The sequence below is a fragment of the Triticum urartu genome, chromosome 2 (assembly GCF_003073215.2).
Source record: "Triticum urartu cultivar G1812 chromosome 2, Tu2.1, whole genome shotgun sequence".
NCBI lineage: Eukaryota > Viridiplantae > Streptophyta > Magnoliopsida > Poales > Poaceae > Triticum > Triticum urartu.
This window is the reverse complement of record NC_053023.1, coordinates 600,442,911-600,459,746: the sequence shown is the minus strand read 5'-3', so window position 1 is coordinate 600,459,746 and position 16,836 is coordinate 600,442,911. Positions and strand designations below refer to the sequence as shown.

Genomic DNA, 16,836 nt, shown 5'->3' with positions numbered 1-16,836 from the left:
TCGAGGGAGAGCTTCGTCAGCACGACGGCGTGATGACGGCGATGATGATGCTACCGGAACAGGGCTTCGCCTAAGCACTGCTACGATATGACCGAGGTGGATTATGGTGGAGGGGGGCACCGCACACGGCTGGAAACAATCAACTTGTGTGTTCTAGGGTGCCCCCTGCCCCCGTATGTAAAGGATCAAGGGGGAGGCCGGCCGGCCTTGGGGTGCGCCAAGGAGAGGGGGAGTCCTCCTCCTAGTAGGAGTAGGACTCCCCTTTTCCTATTCCAACTAGGAAGGGGGAAGGGGGAATGAAGGAGAGGGAGAGAGGGAGGAAAGTGGGGGCGCCGCCCCCCTCCTTGTCCAATTCGGACTCCCAAGGGGGGGAGGCCAGCCCTAGGCCCTCTCCTCTCTCTCCCACAAGGCCCATGTTGGCCCATTAGTTCCCCCGGGGGTTCCGTTAACCCCCCCGACACTCTGATAAATATCCGGTGACCCTCGGAACTCACCCGGTGTCCGAATATACTCGTCCAATATATCAATCTTTATGTATCGACCATTTCGAGACTCCTCTTCATGTCCATGATCACATTCGGGACTCCGAACTATCTTCGGTACATCAAAACACCTAAACTCGTAACACTGATCGTCACCAAACGTTAAGCGTGCGGACCCTACGGGTTCGAGAACTATGTAGACATGACCAAGACATGTCTCCGGTTAATAACCAATAGCGGAACTTGGATGCTCATATTGGCTCATACATATTCTAAGAAGATCTTTATCGGTCAAACCGCATAACAACATACGTTGTTCCCTTTGTCATCGGTATGTTACTTGCCCGAGATTCGATCGTCGGTATCTCAATACCTAGTTCAATCTCGTTACCGGCAAGTCTCTTTACTTGTTCCGTAATGCATCATCCCACAACTAAATCATTAGTCACATTGCTTGCAAGGCTTATAGTGATGTGCATTACCGAGAGGGCCCAGAGATACCTCTCCGACAATCGGAGTGACAAATCCTAATCTCGATCTATGCCAACTCAACAAACACCATCGGAGACACCTATAGAGCACCTTTATAATCACCCAGTTACGTTGTGACGTTTGGTAGCACACAAAGTGTTCCTCAGGTATTCGGGAGTTGCATGATCTCATAGTCATAGGAACATGTATAAGTTATGGAGAAAGCAATAGCAGCAAACTAAACGATCATCGTGCTAAGCTAACGGATGGGTCAAGTCAATCAGATCATTCTCTAATGATGGGATCCCGTTAATCAAATGACAACTCATGTCTATGGTTAGGAAACATAATCATCATTGATTCAACGAGCTAGTTAAGTAGAGGCAAACTAGTGACACTCTGTTTGTCTATGTATTCACACATGTAGTAAGTTTTCGCTTAATACAATTCTAGCATGAATAATAAACATTTATCATGATATAAGGAAATATAAATAACAACTTTATTATTGCCTCTAGGGCATATTTCCTTCAAGATCAACCCCGGGTGAGACTTTGACCTTAGTGGTATCAAGCCATGGTGGAATATATGGGAATGCATTTTGTGGGCTCTTTGTGGTCTACGTTGTCGGGACATTTGTGGTGTTAGGACTTTGTGTCTCAACCCCCGCCAACAAGGAGTGGGATAATGCTAACCATCGGAACGTCGGAAAAACATCGATGTGTTAGCAGTGCTTGCAATCTCTTTTCCTTAACTCATACATTCTTGTAAGTTTCCTTATGCATTTGTGCTTTGTTGTAGACTTTCACGTGTATGTGTTCTTAAGGTTCCAAATAAAAAAGGCTATACCTTTTCAAAATAAAATTTAGAGTAGACATTTTTATAGGACTATTCACACCCCACCTAGTCCATATAACCCAGGTCCTACACAAACACTTTAGAAGGAAACTATATAAGTTGTATCCCTCCTAAGATCTAGTGCGAGACATGACATATAAAACAAAACTTTGATAGAAAACTTGTCTCATGCCTTACCCTTTGTGGGACCAAGGCTTTCCCATGTGGAGATGAACATGTCCTTCCCTTTTGCCATTCATCCAAGTTCTCCATCGATGAACCCGCTACAAGACAAACCTCTGCCCCACCCCCTAATTTATTTAAGAGTTATAAGACTACAGTGAAAGAATTAGGGTGGGTTAACTCCCCCCAAAAAAGGATTTTTTGAGGTATTTTTTTGGATGAGGGTGGATTAACTCCCAAACAAGGTTTTTTCAAGGTAATTTTTTTATGTAAAGGGATAGAGACCCAACAAAATGGTATCTAGTAGCGTTGAATATATCGGACATTTTACTCCTTATATTTTCTCCAGACTACATTGCATCCCTATCTTGCACCGCCACCCTCCACTCCGTCACATGCATACGTGTTACCGTCATGACACACGGAAATTTGGCACTTTTGAGAATTTGTCACTACTTACATTGAAATCGATTATTTGCCACACCTTACTTTCAAATCTTGATGATGTGTTCTTTCTTCATTTAAACTCATTCTTTTTTTCTTTGAGGATAAAATGTTAATACATAGGAGCTGCACATTTATGCTTTGTTCACTGAAGAAATGAAAGAGGCGTCGCCCTGTTCTGTCGCTTCTGGCCGCCGCCCCGTTCTGTCGCTTCTCCCCGTCGCCCAGTGTTGCTGCAGCTCGCGGCCCCCACCTCTTGCTGCTGCCGCATGCCGCCCATCCAGGTCGCCGGCATGCTGCTCTTCCGGCACTCCCCATCCTCTCCTTGCTCAGCCACCGCTGTGCCTCCCCCGACTGGACCTTGGTAGCAGCGAGCCAGCGACTCCGGCGACCTGCACAGTGCGGCGTGCCAGGGTCCTCGCTGAGTGCAGTGACCAGAGTAGGAGCGACCACCAACTGTCTCAAGTGGGTCTCGCGTTCTCGTTCGGCCCCCGTTTCCTACTCGGGTTACAAGTGAGGTCACCCCCCGTTCATATTCGGTTCGGCCTGGGTTGGTTCACCTAGCGCCTATAAGTACAGCCGGGATGTGTGTTCGCCTTGTACCAGATCAGATTACAATCCAAAATACCTACTCGTAGTTCTGTAGCTTCCCCGTTCACCACTGAAATTTAGAGAAGACCCACCACCGATGGAGACTGAGATTGCGGTCAGAAGTTTGCCGGAGCTGCCGCGGGACGTATTGATGGATATCTTCGCCCTCCTGGAGATCCCAGACCTCACGCGTGCGGGCTCCGTCTGCTCCTGCTGGCGGTCTGTTTATACCAGCCTACGCAGCGAGCTTGAGCTGTACAAACGGCCCCAGACGCCTTGCCTCCTCTACACCTCTGAATCTGCCGCTGACAACATAGCTTGTCTCTATAGCCTCGCGGAAAAGCGGGTCTACAATCTGACTCTTCCGGATCCACCCATCCGAAATAGATATCTGATTGGGTCCTCACACGGCTGGTTGATCACCGCTGACGAGAAGTCCAAGCTACACCTTCTCAATCCGATCACCTGTCAACAGATTGCTCTCCCGTCAGTGATCACCAACGAGAGGGTGAAGCCGGTCTTTGACGACGCAGGCACAATTAAGGAGTACAAGTGGTGGGAGCCGAAGCACGACATTGAGCTAGACTGTGAAGTGGATGGTCACCATAAGTCAACCCATGCTCTCGACAAGCTTCGTGACTTGTTCTACATCAGGGCACGTATATTTCCTGACCCCTCCACAGGAAGCTACATTGTGGTTCTCACCCACAGTGAATCGCAGCAGCTTTCGTTTGCAAGGGTAGGAGATTGTAAGTGGACCTTGCTGCCGTTGGGTTATGACTATCAAGACTGCATCTACATGGATGGTCTATTGTATGCCTTCACGAGCTTTGGACAAATTGATACATTTGATCTCCACAGTCCTACCATTACAAGGAATAGAATTATAGGCGACATGAAGACTTATACTCTAGGGCAGCTGTACGTTCTCCAGGCTCCATCCGGTGATCTGCTGCAAGTTCACAGGAATTCGGAAATCCAAGATACTGATGATGATGATGAGGAGGAGGAGTTCATATTTGTGACTAACAACATATTGTTATATAAGGTTGACATGGCAGCAAAAGATCTTGTGTTATTAAACGACTTGCATGATCAAGTGCTATTTCTTGGGTGTAACCAGTCGCAATACCTTATCGCTGAAGAATTCTCTCAGCTGAAGCCAAATTGTGTCTACTTCACTGATGATGATGCATGTGCTTCGGAATATAAGAATTGCTGCCGGGATATAGGTGTTATAAACTTGGAAAACAACAAAAGGGAAGAAATTCTACCTTAGCTTTTGTCAGGACCCCGATTCCAAGTCACATCGATCTAGCATGTAACACCTCATATCGCATTGCAGCCTCACGCACGGTATTCCCACGGGTGTCGCCTTACTATGGCCCGGAATCGTTTGCGTCTTTTGGCTCACGTATATGATAGTGTCGCTAGCATCCATATGACAGAGAACCCGGGCCGACATGGCTACTCGTGAACCCAAAGCGGCACCAACCTATGGGGACAGGCATACATGTATCACATCGAGCATGTCGGTCAGCAGCGTGTGAATCCGGGCTGTAGCACTGGGCTAACAGGACTCCAGAAACCCGGGCTGTAGCAGGCTAGACAGGACTCCGGATGTCACCACGTGACATTTCCCCGAAGGGACAGACACAGGAACGAAGTGAAACACATGCCGGCCAGTCAAGTATCCTGAGCAGTAGTGCTGGGCTAGCAGGACTCCGGTGAACCGGGCTGTAGCGGACTACTATGGCTCATGGAAGCACAAGACTACATTTCCCCATAAGAGAGGCTACCAAGGATAAACAACTAGATTGTCAGATCCCACACATACCAAGCATTTCAATCATACACACAATATGCTCGATATGTGTAAATACAACATGACATCACAACATAACTCTACGACTCAAGTATTTATTCATTAGGCTCCGAAGAGCGAGATATTACAAACATGGGTCTCATGACCCAACATTCATAGCATACAAGTCAAAGCACATGCGGAAGCTTAACTTGTCTGAGTACAGACAACTAAAAATGAAGAAGGCTGAGGAGCCTGACTATCTACCAGACCCTCCCAAGGGTACAAGATCGTAGCTGAGGTAACAAGCTAAACGTCGAAGCCCACGTGGAACTACTAGCGAGATTGAAGTCTCTCTGCAAAACATAAAATAAGCAAACGTGAGTACAAATGTACCCATCAAGACTTACATCAGAACTAACTACATATGCATCGGTATCAACAAAGAGGGTGGTGGAGTTTAATTGCAGCAAGCCAGCTTTGACTCAGTGGCTAACCTGAACTACGACTGCAAGTAACTCTTTTGAGGTGGCGCACATGAGTCCACAAATTCACCATACCAATACACCACTATGGATCCACTCCCGTCTCCCTGCGAGAACGCCATTCATAGCACTCACGCTTATCTTGCGAGTTTTAGAGTATCCACTTTCACTTCTCTATGAACTATGCAAGGGGTCCAAGTTTCCATATCCGAGGAATCCGGCTATTCGAATAGATAATGATAACCCTGCAGGGGTGTACTTCTTCACACACGCTCTCGCCACTTATCGCCCTGTACACGTCATGTACCTTGGCAACCTTCAAGCGGAAGTCGGGCGAGGGAGTCGGCCACGACCTGACTAACCAACAAGTCTCTAGTCCAGGTTTATCGCCTATTCGGGTTCCATCCGCAAGGAGATCCGGCCGGGGTGTCGCTCACGGCCCCAAACGATGTGTGCAGGTCCCAAGCCCACCATCCGGGTGCCACTTGGTACACCGTGCCACTGTGCCTAGTCTGTCCCAAGCCCACCTGTACCGGGTGCCACTTGGTAGACTACTAACACTACCTACAAACATCAGAACTAGTTGCAACTCCTGGACAGAGATCAAGTTGATTAATAAGCTGAGAGGGGCCGAGTTACCGGTACCTAATGTGTGGTAGTAACTGTTCATGGATTACAAACACAGAACTCAGTTCCTGAGAACGGCTGCAATGAGACAACCCACCATGTACTCCTACATGGCCTCTCACCACTACCTTTACCAAATCATGCTCACACACTTAGATCTCAACGGTAGGACATGTTCACCACGTTCCAATTCATTCCCGATGAATCAGACCGGACTCAACTCTAAGCAGTAGCAGGCATGACAACAAGCATGAATGAGTAGGCACATCAGGGCTCAAACAATTCCTACTCATGCTAGTGGGTTTCATCTATTTACCGTGGCAATGACAGGTCATGCAGAGGAAAGGGGTTCAACTACCGCAGCATGTAACAGTTGAATTGGTGTTGTCCTAATGCAGTAAAAGAGAGCAGGAGCGAGAGAGTGGGATTGTATCGGAATGAACAAGGGGGTTTTGCTTGCCTGGCACTTCTGAAGATATTATAGCTCTTCATCGGTGTCATCGATCACGTCGTCGGAACCACGTCTATCAAGAGGGGACAAACACCGGCAACTGAGAAAGAACACAATCAATGTGATGCCACAATATGATGCATGATCATGACATGGCAATATGCTGTGATTTGAGCTAATGCATCTAGCTATGATTTAAATGAAGTTGGTTTGAATACATGATTCAAATTCCAACCCCGTATATGATTGTTTAAATGCCCTTTATTTGTTTTGTCCAAAACAGAGGACAAACATTGTTCAAACATGCATGAAAATGGTACAGATGTATTCCTTGAATTTTTTTGATAATTTTCATATATAATTTATTTCATTTGGAGTTACAGTTGATTTTCTAGGATTTTTAGAAGTTTGAAGTATTTTCTGAAATTCATAAATCCTTTTCTGATTTATTCTAATTTCCAGAAAATAGTAACAGCGTCAGCATGATGTCAGGATGACATCAGCGGTCAACAGACCCGGTCCTAGTCAAACCTGATCTTGGGGGCCCGCATGTCATAGACTCAGTGTTAAGTGGATATTAAACCAGGGCTAAATATCTGCGAGGCCGGCGTGTCAGTGACTGTGTTGGGAGGGGCTAATTAAGCACATTCTTAACTCTAAACTAATGACGCCATGTCATCTAAACGCCGATTAGTCGCCGGTGCTAAGCGAGACGCAGCGGTGCTCCCCGTCCGGCCATCTCCGGCGATGAGAGCAAGCGTGGCTGGGCTCTACGTACTCAGGGCGACGCGATGTGTCGAGTGGTGGATGCGGCAGGTGCGGAGGCTGGCTTTAGCGGCGGCGACGGCGAGCTTTGGCGGAGGCCGGAGCTCGGGTTCGGTCACGCGCGAGGCTGCGGCGCATTAGCCGGAGCGCAGAGGGGCGCATCGGGATCCTGGGGACCCGGTGAGCACGCGGGAGCTACTGGAGCGAGCGGAAGAGATCCGGGGCGCGAGGTTTGTCGGCCATGGCGATGGCCGAAGCTCGGTGCTTGCGGGGACGACGGCTACGGCGCGGGAACGAGCAGGAGAGGAGGGGGAAAATGAAGGAGTCCTCACAGCGAAGTCGTTGAGTATCTCAGACGGCTTGGAGACGGTGAATCGGAGCCGGCGATCTTCGGTGCCCGTCGGTGAAGACGACGATGATGGCGTTACTGTAGGGCTCCCGGCGTATCGTGTGCGTTGACGAAGACGACGTACGCGACGAGTGCGGAGCTTCCAGACAAGTGGGGAGGCGAGGGGAGGCCACTAGGCACGGCGGCGGTGAGCTGCGCGCTGTGGGTGTGCTCGGGCGGCTGCGGAGAGAGAGCCAGAGCGGTGGGGAGAGGCCAGAGGCGGGGGAGTGGGAGAGGGGGGGTGCTGGGCGTCTCCAGGCGCGGACTAGGACGAAGGAGCGGCCTACCAGCGCGAAGCAGGAGGTGGAGGGCTCCGCGGGTCGCGCGTTGTTCGCTCCTGCCTACTGGCAAGAGGAAGACGACGAGCGAGGAGGTAAGTGGGCTGGGCCGGCTTCTCTCCTGGGCCAGGTGGGTAGGCTGCTCAGTTGAGCTCCTATTTCCTTTTTGTTTCTGCTGCTTTTTATTTAATCTTTTGCCACTGTTTCAAAATTCAAAATGAATTCAAAACAGTGCCAAAACACTCTGAAATATTTTATGTTACCTCTCTGGACTATTCCAAAAGTACATAAAACATTTCAAAGCATTTGAAAATATATTCATTATATATTATGAATATATCCCCAAATTCAAATAGATTATTGATTTAAATTCAGAGACCAAATAATTCCTTAAAAATGTTCCAGAATTTTGGTTTGATATATAACTCTTGCCAAAATTCACAAAACTATTTTTAGGGCATTTTGGATTCACAGAATGCTATTTAAAGGGTTCTTGCCCTTCTTTTAAAATAATTTATGAGGCTTTGAATATTCCTCATTTCAATTTCTTGAATTAAACATGATGCATGCTCACTGATGCAACTATTACACTCAGATATTCTAGGGCTGTGACAACTCGCCCCCACTAAACAAGAATCTCGTCCTGAGATTCAAGACGTGAGGTAAGAAGACAGAGGGAACACAAAGCTAGCACAATCTTCACGATCCAGGTTGCACTTCATAAGAACGTTGATTCGATCATCTCCTTTGCCTCGACGTCTTGCTCTGAGAACTCCATCCAACACGATGATGACAAAAAGAAACTCTATAGGAATTGATTTTCTAAAAAATCAAGCGATACACGATAAACTCATGGAATGAGACGTTGATTCATCTCTTGATCTAAGAGACAAACACACATCAAGAGGGATGGAGAGAACAAATGATGGAAGTTCAATTTGGTAGGAAACACTCCCACACTTGAGTAGGATGGTGCATAGGTTTCAAGGTAGCGAGGAGTTGATTACCATGATTCCATAACGGGGCACCTCAAGGGCGACGACTCGTAGAATTATTCCCTTAAGTGGCAAAAAGAATTACTTTTGATTCGGAGATCATTGAAACTCTTTATACCAGCCTAAGGCAATCACAATCGATCATTTGAAGGATTTCAAAAGAATGACATACTTGGACTAGAAAGGATGATGTGGACTCCCTTGTTGAAGAAAACGCAATGGATGATTTTGCTTATCATCGGAAATGGATGGGACCCATGGTAAGTCCACTTTTGAAGATGATCCTGAACAACAACTACTGAGGTGCAAGCTGGGAACAAAATGCAAATGTTGGGAATGATTCTGGTAACTGGGGAAGAACTCAACAGTCGAGAGTGAGTCCACTGTTTGAAAAGGTTATAACCTAACCGAGGAAACTGGAGGCAAATCCCAGTCAACGCCAACGGTAAAACCTGGTTCTTGCGCGTGCTCTCAAGAACTTGAGCATCTCCATATTCATCAAGTTTTACCAATATCCGTGTCAAGGATCCTGGCAACACAACATACCACCATGATGAATGGATGGATGATGCAGATGCAAAGAAGATAACACTTTCTCAGATTTCACCTTAGCGAGGCCAAGGGAAAATCTGGATGATCGACCGAGAGACATATTAGCACTCCGCTTCTAATGTTCTCCTTGATGTGCTAGTGTATCCCATTCATTGATATGGTTTGACCTAGAACATCAAGTAAAAGGTCGGACTTCGGGAGCACAAGAATCCATAAGTATTAACTACGGCGGTAAATCCTACGAAATCCTCATGGAGGTGGCCAACTTTCTTCAATCGAGATACTACAATAATAGGTCTTCCGCTGGATGTGTTGGCCACGACATCCACTTTACCGGTTATCGAGGGACCAATATTATAGTTCTTGGAAAATGCTCCAACCATCATATCGCCTGAGATTCAGATCTGGTTGGTGTCAGGATATTCCAGACTCATCGAGTCTAGAAAGGAGAATGAAAGTTTGCAACACAATTCGACGAGACGACGTTGCGAGATTCTCAGGGAATGAACTGCGATAGCAAGCTCCAAAACATGAGCTGGTTCTGCTACAACATGTGAACACGTTGTCCCAGACAAGTATGACCACATAGTAGTCTTATAATAAGACACTACCAAGTTCTGGTGGGGAACCATCATTGAGGATATCGAAATCTTGTGCATGACCTACGATAGCACTACAACTCCTTTTCCGAACAGGTCAATCAGTGGCTTAGTGTGCTATGGAATTCATATGGAATGAAGATGATCAGTCTATTAGACCATGGAATACTTTGCACGTGCATGACTGACTTGGGATGATTCCAGAGGAAGAAAAACTAACTTTCTCGAACTCATGCGGCAACTTGCACCAAATGCACGTGAATCAGAGGAAGTCACTTCTTTCATCCAACATATGCTTCATGAGCTAGCATGAAGAGATGCTTTCAAAAGTTTCCAACACTCGCTTAATGTTCGACAAAATCATGGAGATGACATGGATGTTGTCGATGGGCTCAACAATTCATCCAGGTTTCCATATAAATGGAATTCCATAATTAAGTGTCAGACTAAAGGATGTAATGGTGTATGCTCGAGGAACAACCACGAGTAAGACAACATTATGAATATCGTTGGCTCTAACTTGATTTGACGATAGCCCACACTCAAACCAAGGTTTGGACAAGATGATAGATTCAACAACCGATCACGAGGAACAATCGATGAAGTATCATCTCTCGTCAACCACACACCACACACAAGATATCCCCTTTGGAGTGAACTAAGTGGATTAAGCTTTTTTCTTCCAAATCTCCAAGTTGTTATTTAGCTTGACCAACTAGCTCAGGGGTATCCAACACAGATTCTTGGAGAAGGAGTGGTTTACAAGAAACCAACTTGATCACGAACTCAACATAGCGGTCAGGTGACAACCTGGTAACACTTCCGACAAGATATTCGGAAATTCACAAACCACCGATATGTTACGAAGCTCGAGAACAATCTTGCTTTGCGAGGCAAGACGATGTGACCAATAGAGCAAGGGTTTGACACAATCCTAACTCATTGATCGAATAGTGCACCAGAAATAAGGACAAGGTAGCACGATCAATCCTAGAATAGTGATTCGATAACCAACACGTAAGAATGATAATAATGTCCATAACTACCAAGCAACACAGTTGCTAGGAGTATTGATTTCACACATCATGGTTCACTTGTCGGCATTCCGGTTACAACAACACGGAACCGAGGAATGAATAATGATGGAGAGAAGTATCACTGCGTCAAGAGTTCATAAGAGGTGGTGCAATTCTCATGACATTCCTGACATAAAGATGGTAACACTCCAAGGTAGAACAGAGCAAAGCTGGATTGGCATTTTGATCTATGAAATACAACTACTTTGACCCAATCGTGGATATGGATGAGGTACTGGAGTTCTGTTTCTCCTAGTCATGCTGAACCAGAACGGCTTGACGGACCACAAGAATAATAGCCATCGATGAACATGATTGCAGACATACTCTTGACTATCGAATGATAGACAATGGTCGGAATACAGGTGAAGAGTAACAACTCAAGGAACATATAACATTTTGAGTTGTGGATGCATAGATTAGTATGTCGAACTAAGTCCAACAGGTTTCTTCCGGATAACCCATGCGAAGAGATAGAATTGGCAGAGTCACAATATAGAATGAAGAACTCATCAAGAGCACTCTGGTTGTGATCTTTTGGTTCAAAAGAACTTCTGCCATATTGGCTCATGGTATTGGAAGAACGATATACCACGGGCCTCGAGGACTATCACAAGGTTACTAATATCTTAAGGGAACTAGAAAATACTAACAACACGAAGTAGGGTGAATCTCGGGTTCAAAACCCAAGAGTAGAATGCCTACTACTAAGTGGCATCACGGGATGCTTTCGAGAATGGTGGCCAGATTCATCACACTGGGAACACAAAACATTGCTAGATTACTAGGTGACTCTCTAACACCTAGTCATAATAATAGCTCCAACATATGTCCAGGCAGCAGAGTACTCAACTCTCTGGCTAGTGTGCTATTCTGACCAAAAGTTACATCGGGAACGGAGGAAGATTTGCAAATGCATCAGATTAGTAAGAAACTGGAATGACTCGGACAGCATAGCGGCTGTAAATGCTCAAAATGATTTGAGATATCCTGCAAAATGTCATAACCACTCAATATCACAATATCAAGGTTCTTGAGGCCGGCTATGAACATATGGAGGTAGTAGGAACTGAGCTGAGGCTTGAACTCAACAATCCTAGGCAAGTACGGTCTCGTAACACGTCATCTTGAGAGATAGAAGAGAAGCCTAGTTCTTAACCCCGTAGAAAAGATAAGATGACTCAGATCAGAAGGTCATGAGGATAAGGAGTAAAAAGAGCCTTACGTTCCCATCAGCAATCAATTCCCTTATATAACTAAAGAATTTCTAGACACGACTTCGACCAGTTTGGCTTGGTAATCCTACAGGCAGTCAGGCTCTGATACCAAAGCTGTCAGGACCCCGATTCCAAGTCACATCGATCTAGCATGTAACACCTCATATCGCTTTGCGGCCTCACGCACAGTATTCCCACGGGTGTCGCCTTACTATGGCCCGGGACCGTTTGCGTCTTTTGGCTCACGTATATGATAGTGTCGCTAGCATCCATATGACAGAGAACCCGGGCCGACATGGCTAGTCATGAACCCAAAGCGGCACCAACCTATGGGGACAGTCAGACATGTATCACATCGAGCATGTCGGTCAGCAGCGTGTGAATCCGGGCTGTAGCACTGGGCTAACAGGACTCCGGGAACCCGGGCTATAGCAGGCTAGGCAGGACTCCGAATGTCACCGTGTGACATTTTCTCGAAGGGACAGACACAGAACGAAGTGAAACCACATGCCGGCCAGTCAAGTGTCTCTGAGCAGTAGTGCTGGGCTAGCAGGACTCCGGTGAACCGGGCTGTAGCGGACTACTATGGCTCATGGAGCACAAGACTACATTTCCCCATAAGAGAGGCTACCAAGGATAAACAACTAGGTTGTCGGATCCCACACATACCAAGCATTTCAATCATACACACAATATGCTCGATATGTGTAAATACAACATGGCATCACAACATAAACTCTACGACTCAAGTATTTATTCATTAGGCTCCGAGGAGCGAGATATTACAAACATGGGTCTCATGACCCAACATTCAGAGCATACAAGTCAAAGCACATGCGGAAGCTTAACTTGTCTGAGTACAGACAACTAAAAATGAAGAAGGCTGAGGAGCCTGACTATCTACCAGACCCTCCCAAGGGTACAAGATCGTAGCTGAGGTAACAAGCTAAACATCGAAGTCCACGTGGAACTACTAGCGAGACTGAAGTCTCTCTGCAAAACATAAATAAGCAAACGTGAGTACAAATGTACCCAGCAAGACTTACATCAGAACTAACTACATATGCATCGGTATCAACAAAGGGGGTGGTGGAGTTTAACTGCAGCAAGCCAGCTTTGACTCAGTGGCTAACCTGAACTACGACTGCAAGTAACTCTTTTGAGGTGGCGCACACGAGTCCACAAATTCACCATACCAATACACCACTATGGATCCGCTCCCGTCTCCCTGCGAGAACGCCATCCATAGCACTCACGCTTATCTTGCGAGTTTTAGAGTATCCACTTTCACTTGTCTATGAACTATGCAAGGGGTCCAAGTTTCCATATCCGAGGAATCCGGCTATTCGAATAGATAATGATAACCCTGCAGGGGTGTACTTCTTCACACACGCTCTCGCCACTTATCGCCCTGTACACGTCATGTACCTCGGCAACCTTCAAGCGGAAGCCGGGCGAGGGTCGGCCACGACCTGACTAACCAACAAGTCTCTAGTCCAGGTTTATCGCCTATTCGGGTTCCATCCGCAAGGAGATCCGGCCGGGTCGCTCACGGCCCCAAAACGATGTGTGCAGGGTTCCCAAGCCCACCATCCGGGTGCCACTGGTACACCGTGCACTGTTGCCTAGTCTGTCCCAAGCCCACCTGTACCGGGTGCCACTTGGTAGACTACTAACACTACTACAAACACCAGAAACTAGTTGCAACTCCTGGACAGAGATCGAGTTTGATTAATAAGCGAGGCCGAGTTACCGGAACCCAATGTGTGGTAGTAACTGCATGGATCACAAACACAGAACCCAGTTCCTGAGAACGGCTGCAATGAGACAACCCACCATGTACTCCTACATGGCCTCTCACCGCTACCTTTACCAAATCGTGTTCACACACTTTAGCTCTCAAACGGTAGGACATGTTCACACGGTCCAATTCATTCCGAGGAATCAGACCTGACTCAACCTCTAAGCAGTAGCAGCAATGACAACAAGCATGAATGAGTAGGCACATCAGGGCTCAAACACCTACTCATGCTAGTGGGTTTCATCTATTTACTGTGGCAATGACAGGTCATGCAGAGGAAAGGGGTTCAACTAACGCAGCACATGTAACAGTTGAATCGGTGTTGTCCTAATGCAGTAAAAGAGAGCAGGAGCGAGAGAGTGGGATTGTATCGGAATGAACAAGGGGGTTTTGCTTGCCTGGCACTTCTGAAGATATTATAGCTCTTCATCGGTGTCATCGATCACGTCGTCGGAACCACGTCTATCGAGAGGGACAAACACCGGCAACTGAGAAAGAACACAATCAATGTGATGCCACAATATGATGCATGATCATGACATGGCAATATGCTGTGATTTGAGCTAATGCATCTAGCTATGATTTAAATGAAGTTGGTTTGAATACATGATTCAAATTCCAACCCCATATATGATTGTTTAAATGCCCTTTATTTTATTTTCCAAAACAACGGACAAACATTGTTCAAACATGCATGAAAATGGTACAGAGTATTCCTTGAATTTTTCTGATAATTTTTCATATATAATTTATTTCATTTGTGAGTTAACAGTTGATTTTCTATGATTTTTAGAAGTTTGAAGTATTTTCTGAAATTCATAAATCCTTTTCTGATTTATTCTAATTTCCAAAATATAGTAACAGCATCAGCATGATGTCAGGATGACATCAGCGGTCAACAGACCTGGTACTGGTCAAACCTGATCTTGGGGGCCCGCATGTCATAGACTCAGTGTTAAGTGGATATTAAACCCGGGCTAAATATTTGCAGGGCCGGCGTGTCAGTGACTGTGTCGGGGGGGGGGGGCTAGTTAAGCACATGCTTAACTCCAAACTAATGACGCCATGTCATCTAAACGGCGATTAGTCACCGGTGCTAAGCGAGACGCAGCGACGCTCCCCGTCCGGCCATCTCCGGCGACGAGAGCAAGCGTGGCTGGGCTCTACGTACTCAAGGCGATGCGACGCGTCGAGTGGTGGATGCGGCAGGTGCGGAGGCTGGCTTTAGCGGCGGTGACGGCGAGCTTTGGCGGAGGCCAGAGCTCGGGTTCGGTCGCGCGCGAGGCTACGGCGCGTTAGCCAGAGCGCAGAGGGGCGCATCGGGATCCTGGGGACCCGGCGAGCATGCGAGAGCTACTAGAGCGAGCGGAAGAGCTCCGGGGCGCGAGGTTTGTCGGCCATGGCGATGGCCGAAGCTCGGTGCTTGCGGTGACGACGACTACGGTGCGGGAACAAGCAGGAGAGGAGGGGGAAAACGAAGGAGTCCTCACAGCGAAGTCGTTGAGCATCTCAGACGGCTTGGGGACAGCTTGGAGATGGTGAATCGGAGCCGGCGATCTTCGGTGCCCGTTGGTGAAGACGACGATGATGGCTTTACTGTAGGGCTCCCGGCGTCGTGTGCGTTGACGGAGACGACGTACGCGATGTGTGGGGAGCTTCCAGACAAGTGGGGAGGCGAGGGGAGGCCACTAGGCACGGCGGCGGTGAGCTGCGCGCTGCGGGTGTGCTCGGGCGGCTGCGGAGAGAGAGCCAGAGCGGTGGGGAGAGGCCAGAGAGGCGGGGGAGTGGGCGAGGGGGTGCTGGGCGTCTCCCGGCGCGGACTAGGACGAGGGAGCGGCCTCCAGCACGAAGCAGGAGGTGGAGGGCTCCGCGGGTGCGCGCGCGTGTTCGCTCCTGCCTACTGGCAGGAGGAAGACGACGAGCGAGGAGGTAAGTGGGCTGGCTTCTCTCCTGGGCCAGGTGGGTAGGCTGCTCAGGTGAGCTCCTGTTTGCTTTTTGTTTCTGTTGTTTTTTTATTTAATCTTTTGCCACTGTTTCAAAATTCAAAATGAATTCAAAACAGTGCCAAAACACTCTGAGATATTTTATGTTACCTCTATGGACTATTCCAAAAGTACATAAAACATTTCAAAGCATTTGAAAATATATTCATTATATATTATGAATATATCCCCAAATTCAAATAGATTATTGATTTAAATTCAGAGACCAAATAATTCCTTAAAAATGTTCAAGAATTTTGGTTTGATATATAACTCTTGCCAAAATTCACAAAACTATTTTTAGGGCATTTTGGATTCACAGAATGCTATTTAAAGGGTTCTTGCCCTTGCTTTAAAATAATTTATGAGGCTTTGAATATTCCTCATTTCAATTTCTTGAATTAAACATGATGCATGCTCACTGATGCAACTATTACACTCAGATATTCTAGGGCTGTGACAGCTTTGGTGTAGCTGGCCAAATCCCATATGGGTAACACCGAGTCTTGCAAGGATGAACTGGGGTTGTACAAATAGATGACTTATTATAGTTATATGTAGTCCGCTTCTAGGATGTTATTAAAAAGGGACAATTACATCCATGCCACTAGTTGTGTCACACCCGTTTGTTTTGCCCCTAAATTCAAAAAACCCTCAGTCTTGCCCAACCGCGTTTGCTGCACTTATGTTTTTGCCCTTCTATCACGTAACTTCAGTTTTGACGCACGTAATAGCTTAGTGAAATTCAGAAAACACAGATATTATGATGTTCTTGCGGCATGAACACTAGATTTTATTTTATGGCACG

General features: G+C 46.8%; 1 protein-coding gene across 1 annotated transcript; it reads left to right on the top strand.

Annotated features, from left to right (window-relative positions):
- The first annotated feature begins 3,105 nt into the window (after positions 1 to 3,105).
- Positions 3,106 to 4,287, top strand: LOC125537465 (probable F-box protein At4g22165). Its single transcript, XM_048700786.1, has one exon. It carries the CDS (start codon positions 3,106 to 3,108, stop codon positions 4,285 to 4,287), a length of 1,182 nt encoding a protein of 393 aa, XP_048556743.1.
- Positions 4,288 to 16,836: the final 12,549 nt, after the last annotated feature.

What these genes read in the sequence shown, in the direction of transcription:
- LOC125537465 (XM_048700786.1), top strand. Translation starts at nt 3,106, where the DNA reads ATGGAGACTGAGATTGCGGTCAGAAGTTTGCCGGAGCTGCCGCGGGAC.